This window comes from Oncorhynchus mykiss, chromosome Y, assembly GCF_013265735.2.
Source record: "Oncorhynchus mykiss isolate Arlee chromosome Y, USDA_OmykA_1.1, whole genome shotgun sequence".
NCBI lineage: Eukaryota > Metazoa > Chordata > Actinopteri > Salmoniformes > Salmonidae > Oncorhynchus > Oncorhynchus mykiss.
This window is the reverse complement of record NC_048593.1, coordinates 9,359,937-9,375,672: the sequence shown is the minus strand read 5'-3', so window position 1 is coordinate 9,375,672 and position 15,736 is coordinate 9,359,937. Positions and strand designations below refer to the sequence as shown.

At 42.3% G+C, this 15,736-nt stretch overlaps 1 protein-coding gene across 1 annotated transcript; it reads right to left on the bottom strand.

Annotated features, from left to right (window-relative positions):
- Nucleotides 1-9,154: 9,154 nt before the first annotated feature.
- On the bottom strand, nucleotides 9,155-14,715 carry LOC110509598 (prostaglandin E2 receptor EP4 subtype). Its single transcript, XM_021590584.2, has 2 exons — nucleotides 13,545-14,715; nucleotides 9,155-10,475 (listed from the first exon to the last, which is right to left on the bottom strand). The coding sequence occupies exons 1-2, from the start codon at nucleotides 14,334-14,336 to the stop codon at nucleotides 9,849-9,851; spliced, it is 1,419 nt and encodes a 472-aa protein (XP_021446259.1). The 5' UTR covers nucleotides 14,337-14,715; the 3' UTR covers nucleotides 9,155-9,848.
- Between the last annotated feature and the right edge of the window lie 1,021 nt (nucleotides 14,716-15,736).

Below are 15,736 nucleotides of genomic sequence, written 5' to 3'. Positions count from 1 at the left end.
AGCGCAAGGCCACACAAACCATTTGCTCCACACTCAGTGCATGGCTCCGTGCAGTGCGGTGCTTAATCCTGGGACCCAGTAGTCTGCATAGATACCTGATGCCATCTGCAGAAAACCTGTATCTTTCATATAGATGGTCATCAGGGAAGGCCAGTGGGTCCAACCGGTCCCTGAAGACCCTTTCTCACCTGAAGGCTCTCCTCAGCACAAGTGCTTCTTCATCCACCACATCTCGCACGAATGGGCATGCCATTGTCAGAGCAGAAAGGAACACACAATTTTGGGCCTTCATATAGGCTAGTGGCCACACCTGGTGCTGGGGGGGGTGGGCAAAAGAGGGCGATGCCTTATAACGATGACTTGGTTGTACTGATTGCTGGGAAAATAAAAAAAACCTTAGAAAGATGCCACCGTCCTGTGTGCTCACAATAAGAGCTCATATGTCATGGCTCACTTGACTTTACGAGAATATACCTAATTTTTATTTTGAGCTGTGTCATCTTCTTGGAGCTGGGGGAGGAAAGAAAAATAATGATTAATACATTTGTGTTACAGTTAGCATACAGTGTACATTGAAGGCATATCTCACCTCCCTCTCAAGTTTTTTTATTTCAAGGTCCAGTTTCCTAATTGTCCTCTTTTTTATTTCGAACTCCAGTGCAAGATTTTCCATCTTTTTCTTCTTGTACTGAATGTCTATGTCTGCCAGTTCTATTTGGCACCGGAGGTGGTTGCCATACAACTTTCTGATAGCTTGTGAGCTCTGTGAACACAATACAATTAGCGCAGCTGGAATTTGGCAGGATGTGGTGTCCTTTTATTAATACGCACTATGTTGCCAGGCTGGTTTTCCCACTGTATAGCATCTGGGTCCTGTAAAAGAAATTAGATTTTTTGATTTTGATGAGGACTCCTCACCATTGTAGAGTAAATAGTACTTTCACAGTCTTAACATGATACCTCATGCCTTCTGGAATCCAGAGAGATGGTCTCCTCCTCATCATCGTCTCCATCATGTGCTGTTGCTGCTGCACTGGGGCCTTCACCCTATCACATTTAATCGGATTCATATTGAAGCTAGTAGACAAGACATGCCAGGCCTACAGTATGCCTTTGATGGAGTACTCACTGGATCAGCATCGTCTGGTGCTTGTGCTGGTGGCTCTAACAGGAACACAGTGCTGCCAGACACTGCAAGGCAATAGGTAAACCAAAGTCAGACAGTCCAAATTGATTCAATATGAATGTGGTTGTATCCCATGTAGAGATGGAAGGACATACCTTGAATGAAGCGGGTGGCATCTTGGGAGGAACCTATGCTCGTCTCTTTCCCCCCAGGGATCCCCTCTAAGACGGGCCTGCCTTTATTTAGCTCCAAGGCCATGTCCTCTGCTGGGGTAAGGTCAGCCTTTGATGACCCACCACCCGTGCCTTGTCTGTGGGTATTCTTTTTCACTGCTAAAACAGTACAGACAATGTGTGAGCAGGCACCTTCTGGGTACAATATATGCTTGTGCTTTGTTAAATATTAGTCAGGGACCATACCATTCTGCAGAATGTTCTTGTATTTGATTTTGACCTGCTGCCATGTCCGTTTTGGCCCGTTCATGTTTAATCTACACACACACACACACACACACACACACACTTAATGGAGTCACACTGCAAAAAATTACTTGGTATTTTTGTCTTGTTTTCAGTAAAAATATCAAAAATTTTATCATAGCTTTATACAGTGTGATGGAGTTACTTTACACAATTTCACTCATATCTGCAGTGCATTTCAATAAAAAAAATTAACCGTTTCATAATTACAGTACAACTGCATTTTTGGAGATGTGAATTAAATATTTGAATTGTAATTGTGATGTTTCAGCGGAGCGGTGAGTGTGTAATTGTGCACTACTTACGCATTCAGGCGGTCTGCAATACTTTGCCACGCTTTTTCTCTTTGCTTTATCACTGTGGCGGTGTTGCCTTTCTTCTTAATTATATCTTTTACCTCCTCGTATGCCTCCATGAGGATTTGTGCTTCCGACGGGGAAAAGTACGCGGCTCTAGTTGCCATGGTAAATCAGTTAATCTGTGATCTGTGGCGGGGTCTATTTGAGTGAGCCGTGAGCGCGCACCTATCCAGGATTGGTTTCACCTGGCTTAATGAATCCGTGTCTGCTCATCCTGGCTTGGTCTTTGTGCAACCAATTAAGCCTGGACGCACATGTTTTGGCTTCATTGAGCTCAGCTGAGTCATTTATCCCGGATGTCTTAATTCTACTTTTGTGCAACAGGCCCCAGAACATGCATATTGTATATTTACAAATATATTTACAAATAGCTTTTTTATTTTATTTATTTAACTAGGCAAGTCAGTTAAGAACAAATTCTTCTTTTCAATGACGGCCTACAAGAAGGCAAAAGGCCTCCTGCAGGGACGGGGGCCTGGGATTATTATATATATATATATATTTTAATATAATATAGGACAATACACACATCACAACAAGAGAGACAACACAACACTACATAAAGAGAGACCTAAGGCAACAACATAGCAAGGCAGAAACACATGACAACACAGCATGGTAGCAACACAACATAACAACAACATGGTAGCAACCCAACATGGTAGCAGCACAAAACATGGTACAAACATTATTGGGCACAGACAACTGCACAATGGACAAGAAGGTAGAGACAACAATACATAACACAAAGCAGCCAAAACTGTCAGTAAAGAGGGTCCATGATTGAGTCTTTGAATGAAGAGATTGAAATAAAACCGTACAGTTTGAGTGTTTGTTGCAGCTCGTTCCAGTCGCTAGCTGCAGTGAACTGAAAAGAGGAGTGACCGAGGGATGTGTGTGCTTTGGGGACCTTTAACATAATGTGACTGGTAGAACGGGTATTGTATGTAGAGGATGAGGGCTGCAGTAGACATCTCAGATAGGGAGGAGTGAGGCCTAAGAGGGTTTTATAAATAAGCATTAGCCAGTGGGTCTTGCGACTGGTATGCAAGATGACCAGTTTACAGTGGAGTATAGAGATGACCAGTTTACAGAGGAATATAGAGTGTAGTAATGTGTCCTATAAGGAGCATTGGTGGCAAATCTGATGGCTGAACGGTAAAGAAGATCTAGCCGCTCGAGAGCACCGTTACTTGCCGATCTATACATTTTGTCTCCGTAATCTAGCATGGGTAGGATGGTCATCTGAATCAGGGTTAGTTTGGCATGTGGGGTGAAAGAGGAACGATTACGATAGTGGAAACCAAGTCTAGCTTTAATTTTAGCCTGCAGCTTTGATATGTGCTGAGAGAAGGACAGTGCACCATCTATCCATACTCCCAAGAACTTGTATGAGGTGACTACCTCAAGCTCTAAACCCTCAGAGGTAGTAATAACACCTGTGGGAAGAGGGGCACATGACCTTTGTTTTGGAGGTGTTCAGAACAAGGTTAAGTGTAGAGAAAGCTTGTTGGACACTAAGAAAGCTTTATTGTAGAGCATTTAACACAAAATCCGGGGAGTAGCCAGCTGAGTATAAGACTGTATCATCTTCATGTAAATGGATGAGAACGCTTCCTACTGCCTGAGCTATGTTGTTGATGTAAATTGAGAAGAGCATGGGGCCTAGGATCGAGCCTTGGGGTTACTCCCTTGGTGACAGGCGGTGGCTGAGACAGCAGATTTTCTGACTTTATACACTGCACTCTTTGAGAGAGGTAGTTAGTAAACCAGGCCAAAGACCTCAGAGACACCAATACTCCTTAGTTCCATTCTTATTGGCCGGCTATCTACCATATCAAAAGCTTTGGTCAAGTCAATAAAAATAGCATCACGATATTGCTTAGAATCAAGGACAGTGGTGACAACATTGAGGACCTTTAAGGTTGCAGTGACACATCCATAACCTGAGCGGAAACCAGACTGCATACCCGAGAGAATACTATAGACATCAAGAAACATGGTCAGTTGATTATTGACAATTTTTTCCAACACTTTTGATAAACAGGGCAAAATAGAAATAGGCCTATAACAGTTAGGATCAGCTGATCACCCCCTTTAAATAAAGGACAAACTATGGTTGCCTTACAAGCAATGGGAACCTCCCAAGAAAGAAGAGAGGTTAAAAAGGTTGGAGACAGGCTTGGCGATGATAGTCCCCATTGGGGATAGTCACTTTAGAAGGGGTGGGAGATGAGGAAATGTTGAACGGGCAAGGAGGCATGGCTGAGTCAAATAGGAATCCTGACTTAATGAAGTGGTGATTAAAGAGCTCAGCCATGTGCTTCTTGTCAGTAACAACCACATCATCAACATTAAGGGACATGGGCAGCTGTGAGGAGGAGAGTTTATTCTCTTTTCCAGAACTTCTTGGGGTTAGACCCACAGAGAGAGAACTGCTCCTTATAAAGTAACTAACTTTGGCCTTCCGGATAGCCTGAGTGCACTTATTTCTACTTTGCCTGAACGATAGCCAGTCAGCCTGAGTATGTGTGTGACGAGCCTTTCACCAAATGCAATTCTTGAGGTGGAGTAACTCTGCAAGATCAGGGGCTGCACCTGTTTTAATTCTAATTTTCTTTATGGGGGCGTGTTGTTAACAATACCACTGAAAATATCAAAAACGAAGGTCCAAGCGTCTTCGACAGAGGGGATCAAGCTGATTCTATACCATTTTACAGAGGCCAGTTCATGAAGGAAGGCTTGCTCATTAAAGTTTTTTAGCAAGCGTCTTCAACAAATCAGGACAGGTCGTTTCACTGAGCAGCCATTACGAACACAGGCTGTAAAACAGTGAACACTTAGATCATTACAGAAAACACCAAACTGATATCAGGATTATTTGTGAGGATAACATTGAGGAGAGTAGCCTTTTCTGGGTGTTCGGAGTCATACCGTGTGGGATTGGTAATAATCTGAGAATGATAGAGAGTCCCACTGCTTTAGGACTTGGTCAGGTGGTTTAAGCATGTCCCAGTTTAGGTCACCTAGCAGGAAAAATTCAGACTTAGTGTAAGGGGCCAGGAGAGACCTTAGGGCAGGTAAGGTACAGGCCGGTGCTGATGGAGGAAGATAGCATCCAGCAACAGTCAACAAAGAGCTATTTGACAAAGAGCTATCAGAATTGGGACTAGCAACAGTAGATGGGCCAGGGTGTACATGCACATTTCCAGATATCATCAGCAGCAATACAATCAAGGCACAGCATTGGACAGGGAGAGCTCTGCAGTGCTGATTTATGACATCTGAATGTGCATCAGATGGCAACAAGATCATATTGTACAGCAATTTCATCAAGTAACATGAATACAAAACCCGGCGAGTGGTGGTTAGACTAGGATGGGAGGCCAATAGTCCATGTAACCAATAGAGAGTCAGAGTCCCGAATGCGGGAACAAACATAGTCTGTCCCACGGTTGGGCAAAGAAAGTTTGTAGTCAACAAAGTATGCAGGAGTCATGAGGAAAATAGCAAAATGCACAGTAATTTTTTTTAAATATATAAGAACTAGCCATTGTAAGCCATTTTAAGTTCAGAGTCACTCGTCCCAAAAGTGTGTGTGTGCTGGAGGCGTGCAAAAGCTCTGGAGAGAGGGGTGAGTGGTGGAGGTACCTTTACCAGACAGGGGGAGACTGTCTAGGGCAGATCGCCAGGTGGAATCCAAGCAGCAGTGCAGCAGTGCAGCAGGCAACGGGAGTAGGTGTCACCCACTTGGGATAAGCTTTTATTTCTGGAGGCAGATTTCTTGTAGAAAATGCCAGTGAATGGTCTTTGAACAGCAGGAGGGGTCTTCAGAGAACGTTTCAAAGACTCCCTCCACTTGTTGGGCCTTAAGACCTCGACCCCTTTTTACTTCACACCTTTGTGCTAATTGAATTTGTATCTAGTCTGTCATTGCAAGCCTGGGAGCCTTAACTCAACATTCAGTCCACAAAAAGTAAAATAAATCATTGTAATGTACTTTACACCATTGCTATTTTCTGCATTGTAGAATAATAGAGAAGACATCAAAACTATGAAATAACACATATGGAATTGTGTAGTAACCAAAATATTTATTTTATATTTGAGATTCTTCAAAGCAGCCACCCTTTGCCTTGATGTCTCAGCCTCCAGTATTTATGCTGCAGTAGTTTATGTGTCAGTTTGTTATATCTGGAGTACTTCTCCTGTCCTATTCGGTGTTCTGTGTGAATTTAAGTGTGCTCTTTCTAATTCTCTCTTTCTCTCTTTCTTTCTCTCTCTCGGAGGACCTTAGCTCTAGGACCATGCCTCAGGACTACCTGACATGATGACTCCTTGCTGTCCCCAGTCCACCTGGCCGTGCTGCTGCTCCAGTTTCAACTGTTAATTTATGAACATTTGAACATCTTGGCCATGTTCTGTTATAATCTCCACCCGGCACAGCCAGAAGAGGACTGGCCACCCCACATAGCCTGGTTCCTCTCTAGATTTCTTCCTAGGTTTTGGCCTTTCTAGGGAGTTTTTCCTAGCCACCGTGCTTCTACACCTGCATTGCTTGCTGTTTGGGGTTTTAGGCTGGGTTTCTGTACAGCACTTTGAGATATCAGCTGATGTACGAAGGGCTATATAAATAAATTTGATTTGGTTTGATGACAGCTTTGTACACTCTTGGCATTCTCTGAACCAGCTTCATGAGGTAGTCACCTGGAATGCATTTCAATTAACATGTGTGCCTGGTTAAAAGTTAATTTGTGGAACTTGTTCCTTCTTAATGTGTTTGAGCCAATCAGTTGTGTTGTGACAATGTAGGGGTGATATACAGAAGGTAGCCCCATTTGGTAAAAGACCAAGTCCATACATATTATGGCAAGAACAGCTCAAATAAGCAAAGAGAAATGACAGTCCATCATTACTTTAAGACATGAAGGTCAGTCAATCCGGAAAATGTCAAGAACTTTAAAAGTTTCTTCAAGTGCAGTCGCAGAAACCATCAAGCCATCAAGCGCTATGGTGAAGCTCTCATGAGGACTGCCACAGGAAAGAATGACGCAGAGTTACCTCTGCTGCAGAGGGTAAGTTCATCAGAGTTACCAGCCTCAGAAATTGCATCCCAAATAAATGCAGTTCAAGTAACAGACACATCTCAGCATAAACTGTTCAGAGGAGACTGCGTGAATCAGGCCTTCATGGTCGAATTGCTGCAAAGAAACCACTACTAAAGGACACCAATAATAAGAGACTTGCTAGGACCAAGAAACATGATCAATGGTCATTATACCGGTGTAAATCGGTTCTCTAGTCTGATGAGTTCAAATTTGAGATTTTTGGTTCTAACCACTGTGTCTTTGTGAGATGCAGAGTAGGTGAATAGAGTATATCCGCATGTGTGGTTCCCACCGTAAAGCATGGAGGAGTCGTGTGGGGGTGCTTTGCTGGTGACACTGTCTGTGATTTCTTTGGAATTCAAGGCACACTTGAGATGGTTTGGGATGAGTTGGACCGCAGAGTGAAGGAAAAGCAGCCAACAAGTGCTCAGAATATGTGGGAACTCCTTCAAGACTGTTGGAAAATCATTCCAGGTGAAGCTGGTTGAGAGAATGCCAAGAGTGTCATCGAGGCAAAGGGTGGGTACTTTGAGGGTACTTTGAAGAATCTCAAAAATCTAATATATTTTGATTTGTTTCACACTTTTTTGGGTTACTACATGCTTCCATATGTTTTACTTCATAGTTTTGATATCTTCACTATTATTCTGCAATGTAGAACATATTAAAAATATAGAAAAACCCTGAATTGAGTATGGGTACTGTATGTGTTCAATCATCTAAAATCACAAATAAATTCCAATAGAAATCTCTGTCATAGTTTTGGTTTAGTTGTCATCTAAATATGTTTTGACTTAGCTTTCAACCTTTTAAAAGCACAACAAAGTTCGAATGGGAATTCAATTTCAGATATTTTGTACTCATCCATTATTAATTTGAAGAGAAACTAGAATCAAAGCTGGACAGTCAGTGGCACAGATGGAACTATCTAAGCAGAAAATAAATCTCCTTCAAATATTGATATTTCTTTGCGTTGATAACCAAACACAATTCAATATCCAGTTTGTGTACAAATTAATACTTGGCATGTTGGATTCCCATCTCCATCTGAACCAAACATCTAAGTTAAATATTTACACTGAACAAAAATAAAACGCAACATGTCAAATGTTTGTACCATGTTTCATGATGTTGTTTCAAAGGTACAAATTCAACATATTTTGTTGAAAAGTGGTTATCAGGATGACATAATCCTGTTGTTGAATTTTCACTCTCAAAACAACAGTTTACGTAGATTACTTTTTTCAAATGAAATTCAAAGTACTTTCCACATAGATTCCACGTTACAAAACTGACAACTGATGTTGAAACCATGTTGATTCAACCAGTTTGTGACCAGTGGGAGGCCACTAAAAATATACTGTAGATTTCATCTGGATTCATCTGGATTCACCTATGTCATGGAAAGAGCATAATGTTTTGTACACTCAGTGTATATGCCTTCCTACTGCTTGCTGTTATTTCTATCTGATAATGTATGCATATTTAGGTGCACTCCTCAATAGGTTTGAGCTAATATTCTATAGGTGGTGCAGTAACTCAAGCAGAAGACAATTCAGTTCCGGTGAGCTTCTTCCCAAGTCAAGTACTGTGTTTAAGTAAAAAGACAAACAATGTCCCGTTTGGAACACTGACAAGTAGAGCATGAAATCTGATTGGGTAGGCCTGGCTCCCAAGTAGTTGGGCCTGGGCCCATCAAGGCCTACTTGTGCCTAAGACCCTGGTGCCCAGTGGGTACTTCAGCCACGCTGAAAACAAATCATCCAGTTTTGCAGTTCGCTGATATCACTTAATTGGCAGGAAAGCAATGGATATGCACACATAGGAAGCTGATGTGTCATTTGAACACAACACAAGACAGCAATTTAAATAATCGTTGCTATTTCAACCATACAAGCTCAGTACAAGTAAAAGAGTGAAATGCACGGAATTATGCGCTCAATATTCTTGCTTGATTTTTATACTTCAGGCATTGTTGTAGAGCTGCCAAGTTAACCAATATGATGCAAATGTTGAAATGTAGCATACTGTTTCAATCCATCTTGTAACAATTTTAAATGGATACAAACTAACTTGACCTTCTCACAGAGAAGAAACATTTATTTTTTCATTAAAAAATTAATTCATGTTATGGGACACAGTTCACATTGTAGCCTAATAACTATTTACAGTATATCACAACGTTTGTAGTAGTAGTCAGTGGTAAGCAACATTCTATACTGATAGCATTCTGACAGCCTTTCAATGGTTTTGAGTTCTTGAAAAGTGCAATGAAATCTCCTCATAGTCTTTATAAAAGTTCATATGACATTTTATGTTCATTACTGATGTGTGTGCTGGTATATTATATTGGTATTCGTGTAATAAGACTGTGACATATACAATAGATCCACCCATGTCAATAGATCCAATCTCCTACAATCCACTTTGGCACCGTGTTTCCATTTTGTCCAAACCCTAAACAGGACATCATGTTTCTGCTCGGCTGACATTCCATTTTGGAGCATCACCAATGAACTCAAAATTCGAAGAATAACACAATCACTATAGAACGATTACTATTTATCCTCTTATCGTGTCAGCTGTCAGTAAAACCAACCGTGTGTTTGCACAGCTCCCAGAAATCCTTCACCTGTGAGTTCAGTTTATCAACGTGTATTTCAGTTCAACCTGTCAGAAGTCTCAACCTTTTAGGCTATTAGAAGTCCTAAATTCCCTTCCCTCTGTGACTTTTCTGTATTATCAGCCACTCTGGCTGAGTTTGTGTTTGTGTCCATCAGATGCATTTCTCCTGTAAGTTCAGTGTCTCGTCTGTAAATGTCACATGCAGAGTCTTGTCCTTTCGGTCCAATTGCACCCTGTTCAGACGTGAAGGGTCAACTGTCCCCTCTGACCTCATTGATATCCTGGGGCCCTTTTTGGGATCGTTTTGCATCCCCTTACCCGCTGGTGTCTGTTGGTCCCGGAGCAGGGAGTGCTCCACAGCAGGGAGGCTAGGTCTTCCCTCTCCCTCTGTCCCTCTAAACCCCCCCAACCCCCCTTTAGTCCCCTCTGGAAGGTAAAGAAACGTCTGCGAGGTGCTGATGACGTCCTTCAACTCGCGGGACACCAGTGACGGGGAGTCCAGGGAGACGATGGACGAATTCCGATGACCTTCACCTCCGCAGCAGAATTGACCACTGACCCCTGAGCCCCGCCCCTGGCTGCCCAAGCGACAGAACAAACACTTGATCTTCTCCACCAGTTTCAGTAGGACGGTCTTCCTCAGCAGGATGTAGATCCAGGGGTCGAGGATGGGGTTGACGGAGGCAATTCGGATGGCGTGGAGATCTGGGTTCTTCTCTATGGGAGTTGAATGGGCGTCAAATTCAATCCTGGACAGCTGGTTTACAAAAATCCGCAGCTGAGGGAGGAAGGAAGGGAGATGGACAGGGTTTAAGGGTTATTGGCTATTCTGTGTATGTATGAGGAGGATGTACATTGGAAGCTTCAATAGGTGTGTTCAATAAGATCTGGATAAGAGCATCTGCTAAATGACAAAAATGTACAAATTTTACAAAATGATTGATTTCCTATTGAATCCTGTTGAACTACTTTAATTAAATACCATTGAAGTAGCATTCAAGCCCGCTTTCTTCTTCAAACATGAATAACATTAATCTAAACCTAGCAGTTCTTCATGTTATTGTAGTGAAAGAAAAAATATACATAGCGGACATACAGAACAAACTATCATGGTTGAAAAACTTCTAACCTATTTGACTATGATGTTGTAACGTTGGCATAAGATGAGCATTGGCATTGGAGTGTACTAGGAGCAATAGTATCAGCCTAACAGGCAGCGGCACGGAAGCCTGGGCAAAGAGCCAATGAAAACACAACCCCACTCCCCATGTTAATCATCAATCATATGAACGTCTCTGGCCATTGGCTCTCCCCTGGGTCCAATTAACAGCATTTCTGACTCACAATGTCAAAACAAGTTAAGTAAAGTAACTAGCTTATATGATAAGGTTGTTACTGGTAAATACAGTAGGAGGGAGAACTCTTAAGGACACTGATTATTGAACTACAGGGAAAGGGGGATACCTAGTCAGTAGTACAACTGAATGCATTCAATTGGAATGTGTCTTCCACATTTAATCCAATTCCTCTGAATAGGAAAGGTGCGAGGGGCTGCCTTAATTGATATCCACGTCGTCGGCGCCCAGGGGCAGTTGTTATTCGGGGTTAACTGCTTTGCTCAAGGGCAGAATGGCAATTTTTCCACCTTGCTGGCTCAGGGATTCAAACCAGCAACCTTTCTGTTACAGGTCCAACACTCTTAACCGCTAGTCTACATGCTGCCCTTACAGGTTCTCTTTCAGCTAGTCTTTTCATTTTTGTTTGGTGGAGTTTTTGAGGCTTGCAGGATGTACTGTAGTGGCTTGGTCCTCTCAATCAGCACATGGGGGGGACAGCATATAGAACACAATAATATCTAATTATAGACCAACGGGTCTTCTTCAGACCTTAAGCCCTCAGTTTTATTTTCCAGGGGAGGGTTTTTGAAGCTTGCGGGATATAATGTGCTGTCTCTAGTGGATCTGTCCTTACATGTAACTCTCAAATGCTGCATGGGGATGGTTTATAGAACACAATATATCATTGGTCCTCTTCAGAACTTTTGCCCTCAGTACCTTGCAGTTTGTTTTTTCATTTTTGTTGTGGAGTGTTTTTCGAAGCGTGTAGGATGTACAGTCTCTAGTGATTCTGTCCTTACAGTATCCTCTTGTGACTACCATGCAGTGCATGGGGACAGGATGGCTTGTAGTATTCTTTGCACTGTAAAACCATAAAACGTGACACGTATATAACGTAAACATCAGTGTTTAAAACTTCAACATTAGGCATTTAGATTAGACAACAAGTGTTCTCATCTTAAACACAGGTGTTTAAAATGCAAGATTAAACATGATAGTCAGCTGTTTCCTGTCAGTTTCCAATCAGGAGAACACCTACTGTATATCTCCTAAGTGATCCGATTTCAAACACTAGTGTTTACTTTCCCATCATCCTGTTTAGAGTGCTTTTAATCATTACAAAGTGATGTGACTTTCCATAACTTTTATTCAGATCAGTGTAAGGAATGTCTGTCACCTTAACTACATTTCAGCACTTAACAGGACATTTGACTCAAGACATCTTTTCAATCGAGTGGTGTTGTTGTTACTCAACTGTGTTGAGTCAATTTCCGTTAACTCTCCGAGGCGAAAAGACGTGGGAGTGGCCTCATTATCATATTTCTCAGCATGCTTTGTTGCAGTTTGATTTTTAGAATAGTTTGTTTTAATATATATGTTTCCTCGTGTAAATTGATCCTAAACACTCAGATCCTACACATTTGGTTTTACAGTATGTTCAGAGGGCAGAGTTTGGTGGAAATGGTTGACACTGGCTGAGCAGTAGACAGACAGACCGATCCCATCAGAAACAAGTGCTACGTTCTCCCACAAGAGAAAATTTCACTCACAACAAAGGGAACTAACAAGAAAAATAACTGACAACCAAACCAGGTGTTCAAAAGGGGTTCTGAAGGACATCCATGGGGGTCTCCACTGAAAGTTGACAAGCAACTAGGAAAATGTACCCTAAAATATTCCCACCATGGATGCACACTAAATTTGGCTAGCAAATGGAAAAGAAAAAGAAAACCCCACATCAACTCCCAAACATCACCTGGGCCAGCACAGGTGAAACACCACACAGCAACTAGATGGACAAGGCAGCACAGGTGCAACAGATACCCACCAACAAGGCGACACCACCAATCGATGAGCTGATGAAATCTGGATATTTGCATTTCTCAAGGTACACACAAACGTGAATTAGCCTGTCTTCCTTATCGGTGTGCTAAATCACAAATACTTGTTATTCATGCTATCAAATTAGATATTCATCTAAAATAGGGCTTCTCTTTAAGGTTTTGTTATAGTTATAGTTTTGTTACTGGTGACTTTTGTATCTAAAGATAAAAGCAAAAAATGATCAATAGATCAATTATATTTACTTGTTCTTATTTTTCTCAAAGTAAGGAAATGTTTCTAATGGCAAGCGCGCCAGAAGTTGACGTTAGAGTTACCAGAGTAACAACACCTCAGCAGACAAGCGTCTGAACAATAACAGTGCAATCACACATTAATTAATTACACGTGAATTATAATCAAGCCTATCAATATATTTCATTCGATTAGGAGCTAATTTACTAAATATTAAACCATTTTCTTTAATGCACATTTTGGGCATGTTCCCTCCAATTAAGAATGCGTATGCTAACGCATAAAGTTGTTACAAATGACACCACACCAACCAGAACGCTATCCATTCCTGCGCACACACAACGAGAGACACAAAAGAGAGACCAACATGTTGCGAAACTTTGTACAAATCTGTCAAACTATTGCAAAACTTATTTTGCAAGATGTCAACTTACCACCAAAGGTATGGAGCAGATGAGAACAACCACGGAGGTAGCGATGAGCAGAATGACCATCTGGATCTCTGCGCCGGCCAATCGTTGGAAGCTCCGTCTGCGCCTCAGGTCCGCTATGCGTCCTCCCTGGTCCGTACCCAGCGATGTTCTGCGGATGAACCGCTTGTGCATCATAATCAGCGCCCCACATACCAGCACGTTGCATATCACCGTGGCCAGGATAAGAAAGGAGCTCACCCCGGCGTACATGTAGGAGAAGGCGGCGTGCGTGGAGTCATTAGTCCGCCAGTCGATGAAGCACCAGGTCCCTGGGAACTGTTTATTCACTTTCCCCAGCCCCATGGCAGGCAGCGCGCAGAACAGCACGTTAGAAATGTAGATGCCCGCAAGCGTCAACGCCGCAAGTCTTTGGTCCACGCAATGGTTGTAGAAATACGCATGGTTTATAGCCAAGTATCTCTCTATTGACATGGCACAGATAATGCTGAGGCCGACTAGAAAGAAGAAGAGAAGGATGAAGCCGGAGTACTGACACAGAGACTCTCCACCCGGCCACTTCCCTTGCACATAGGTGGCGATGGTGACGGGGCTGGCCAGTAGCGTGCCCAAAAGGTCGGTCACTGCAAGCCCGCACACCAGGGTGTAAAAGGTGGTTTCCTTCTGTTCCTTCCGAGACTTTCGGAGCACCACGATGGCGATGACGTTCCCCACCACTCCGAATATAAACATAATCACCGGGATAGTAGGCTCCCGGGGCCCACTTGTCATCGTGCCGTTATTCATACCCGACATTATTCTGTAACTGTCTATGTGGAACGAAATAGTTAGTTCTTCTTCAGTGTTATCTCCCAAACCGTTGGCATGTAGACGATATAGTTACTCTTTCGTTGGTGCGTGCTCTCCAAGTTGCTCAATAACGTCCAAATCCACCCAAGTTCCATCATCTTATCTAACCGTTACGCACTTGAATAACCACTCTAACGAATGTCTCCGTGTCTCCGTGTAACCTTCGTCTCTTCTGTTAGTCGCTAACTTTAGGTTTTTTACTATCAGAAGTGTTTTTGTCTCAGGCGTTCTGCACACCGCGCTGCAGTGTTCAACATGTTCAACTCCTCCTCTGTCGTCGCTCCCTTCACTTGTAAGTTTGAAGCAGAGGCTCCGCACTTTTGGAGGTGGAGCAGCTTTAAAGACATCCTCCAGTGAATTTTTTTACTTTTACTTTTGAAAAGCATATCCCAGAAGGGGAGGACCATCCTCAGTGAAATTTCATAAAAAATAAAAAATAGCGAAACACTAAAAAAGTTTTCCTTTTTAGATAAAACTATACTAAATATATTCATAAGTCACCAAGTAATTGATTAAAACACACTGTTTTGCAATGAAGCTCTTTCAACAGCACTCTCTGGGGGTAGCACCATGATGTAGGCAGAGAACAGCTAGCTTCTGTCCTCCTCTGTGTACATCGACTTCAATACAAAACCAAGGAGGCTCGTAGGCCTCACCCCCTTTCATAGACCTACATGGTAATTATGACCACTTCTGGGTGATGACCATCAACCAATCAAAGCTTTTGCAGTATGAAGTGACATGCTGTCCATCCAATCATAAGATTAGAATCAGAGAATTAACATAGTGTGTTGTAATGGGGTTGTGCCGCAGAGCATTATGGGGGGTTTATGTGTTGAGAAGCTTGGTGTGTTGATGACATTGTTGGATAGAGATTGAAAAGTGATAGTTGAGCATTTTTTGGGATATTATTAAATTCAAATTAGTTTCTTCAAAATACAGGAGATGGAGGAGGTAGATTATACATAGTTTTCTTGGTTTTATAACTTTATTTTTGTGTCCAGTTATTGCAATTTATTTCAATTTGTCTTGCTAACTTCAGTAGCAAATAGCAGTAGGTAGCTAGCTACCAGCCGTTTTCGCCGCCAATCCTACTGAAAATGTTGTTGACTTTTTGTTGAAGAACCCCTTTCATTCTCTGGGTTACTCGGAAAAGGTGCAAATTAAAACCGAGGGTAGACCTCTGCCTGAGATCAGTTTTATGAAGAAGGATGAAAAGGTGAGTGGGCTTTCAATACCAATTGGTATCAAAAGTATAGCTGTTTAACAGGGAGCCTTTCATCAAGCTGTCTGTATTGCTGGCCTTGCCTGCTTTTTGGAAAGAATTGAGCCTTGGGCGAAACTGC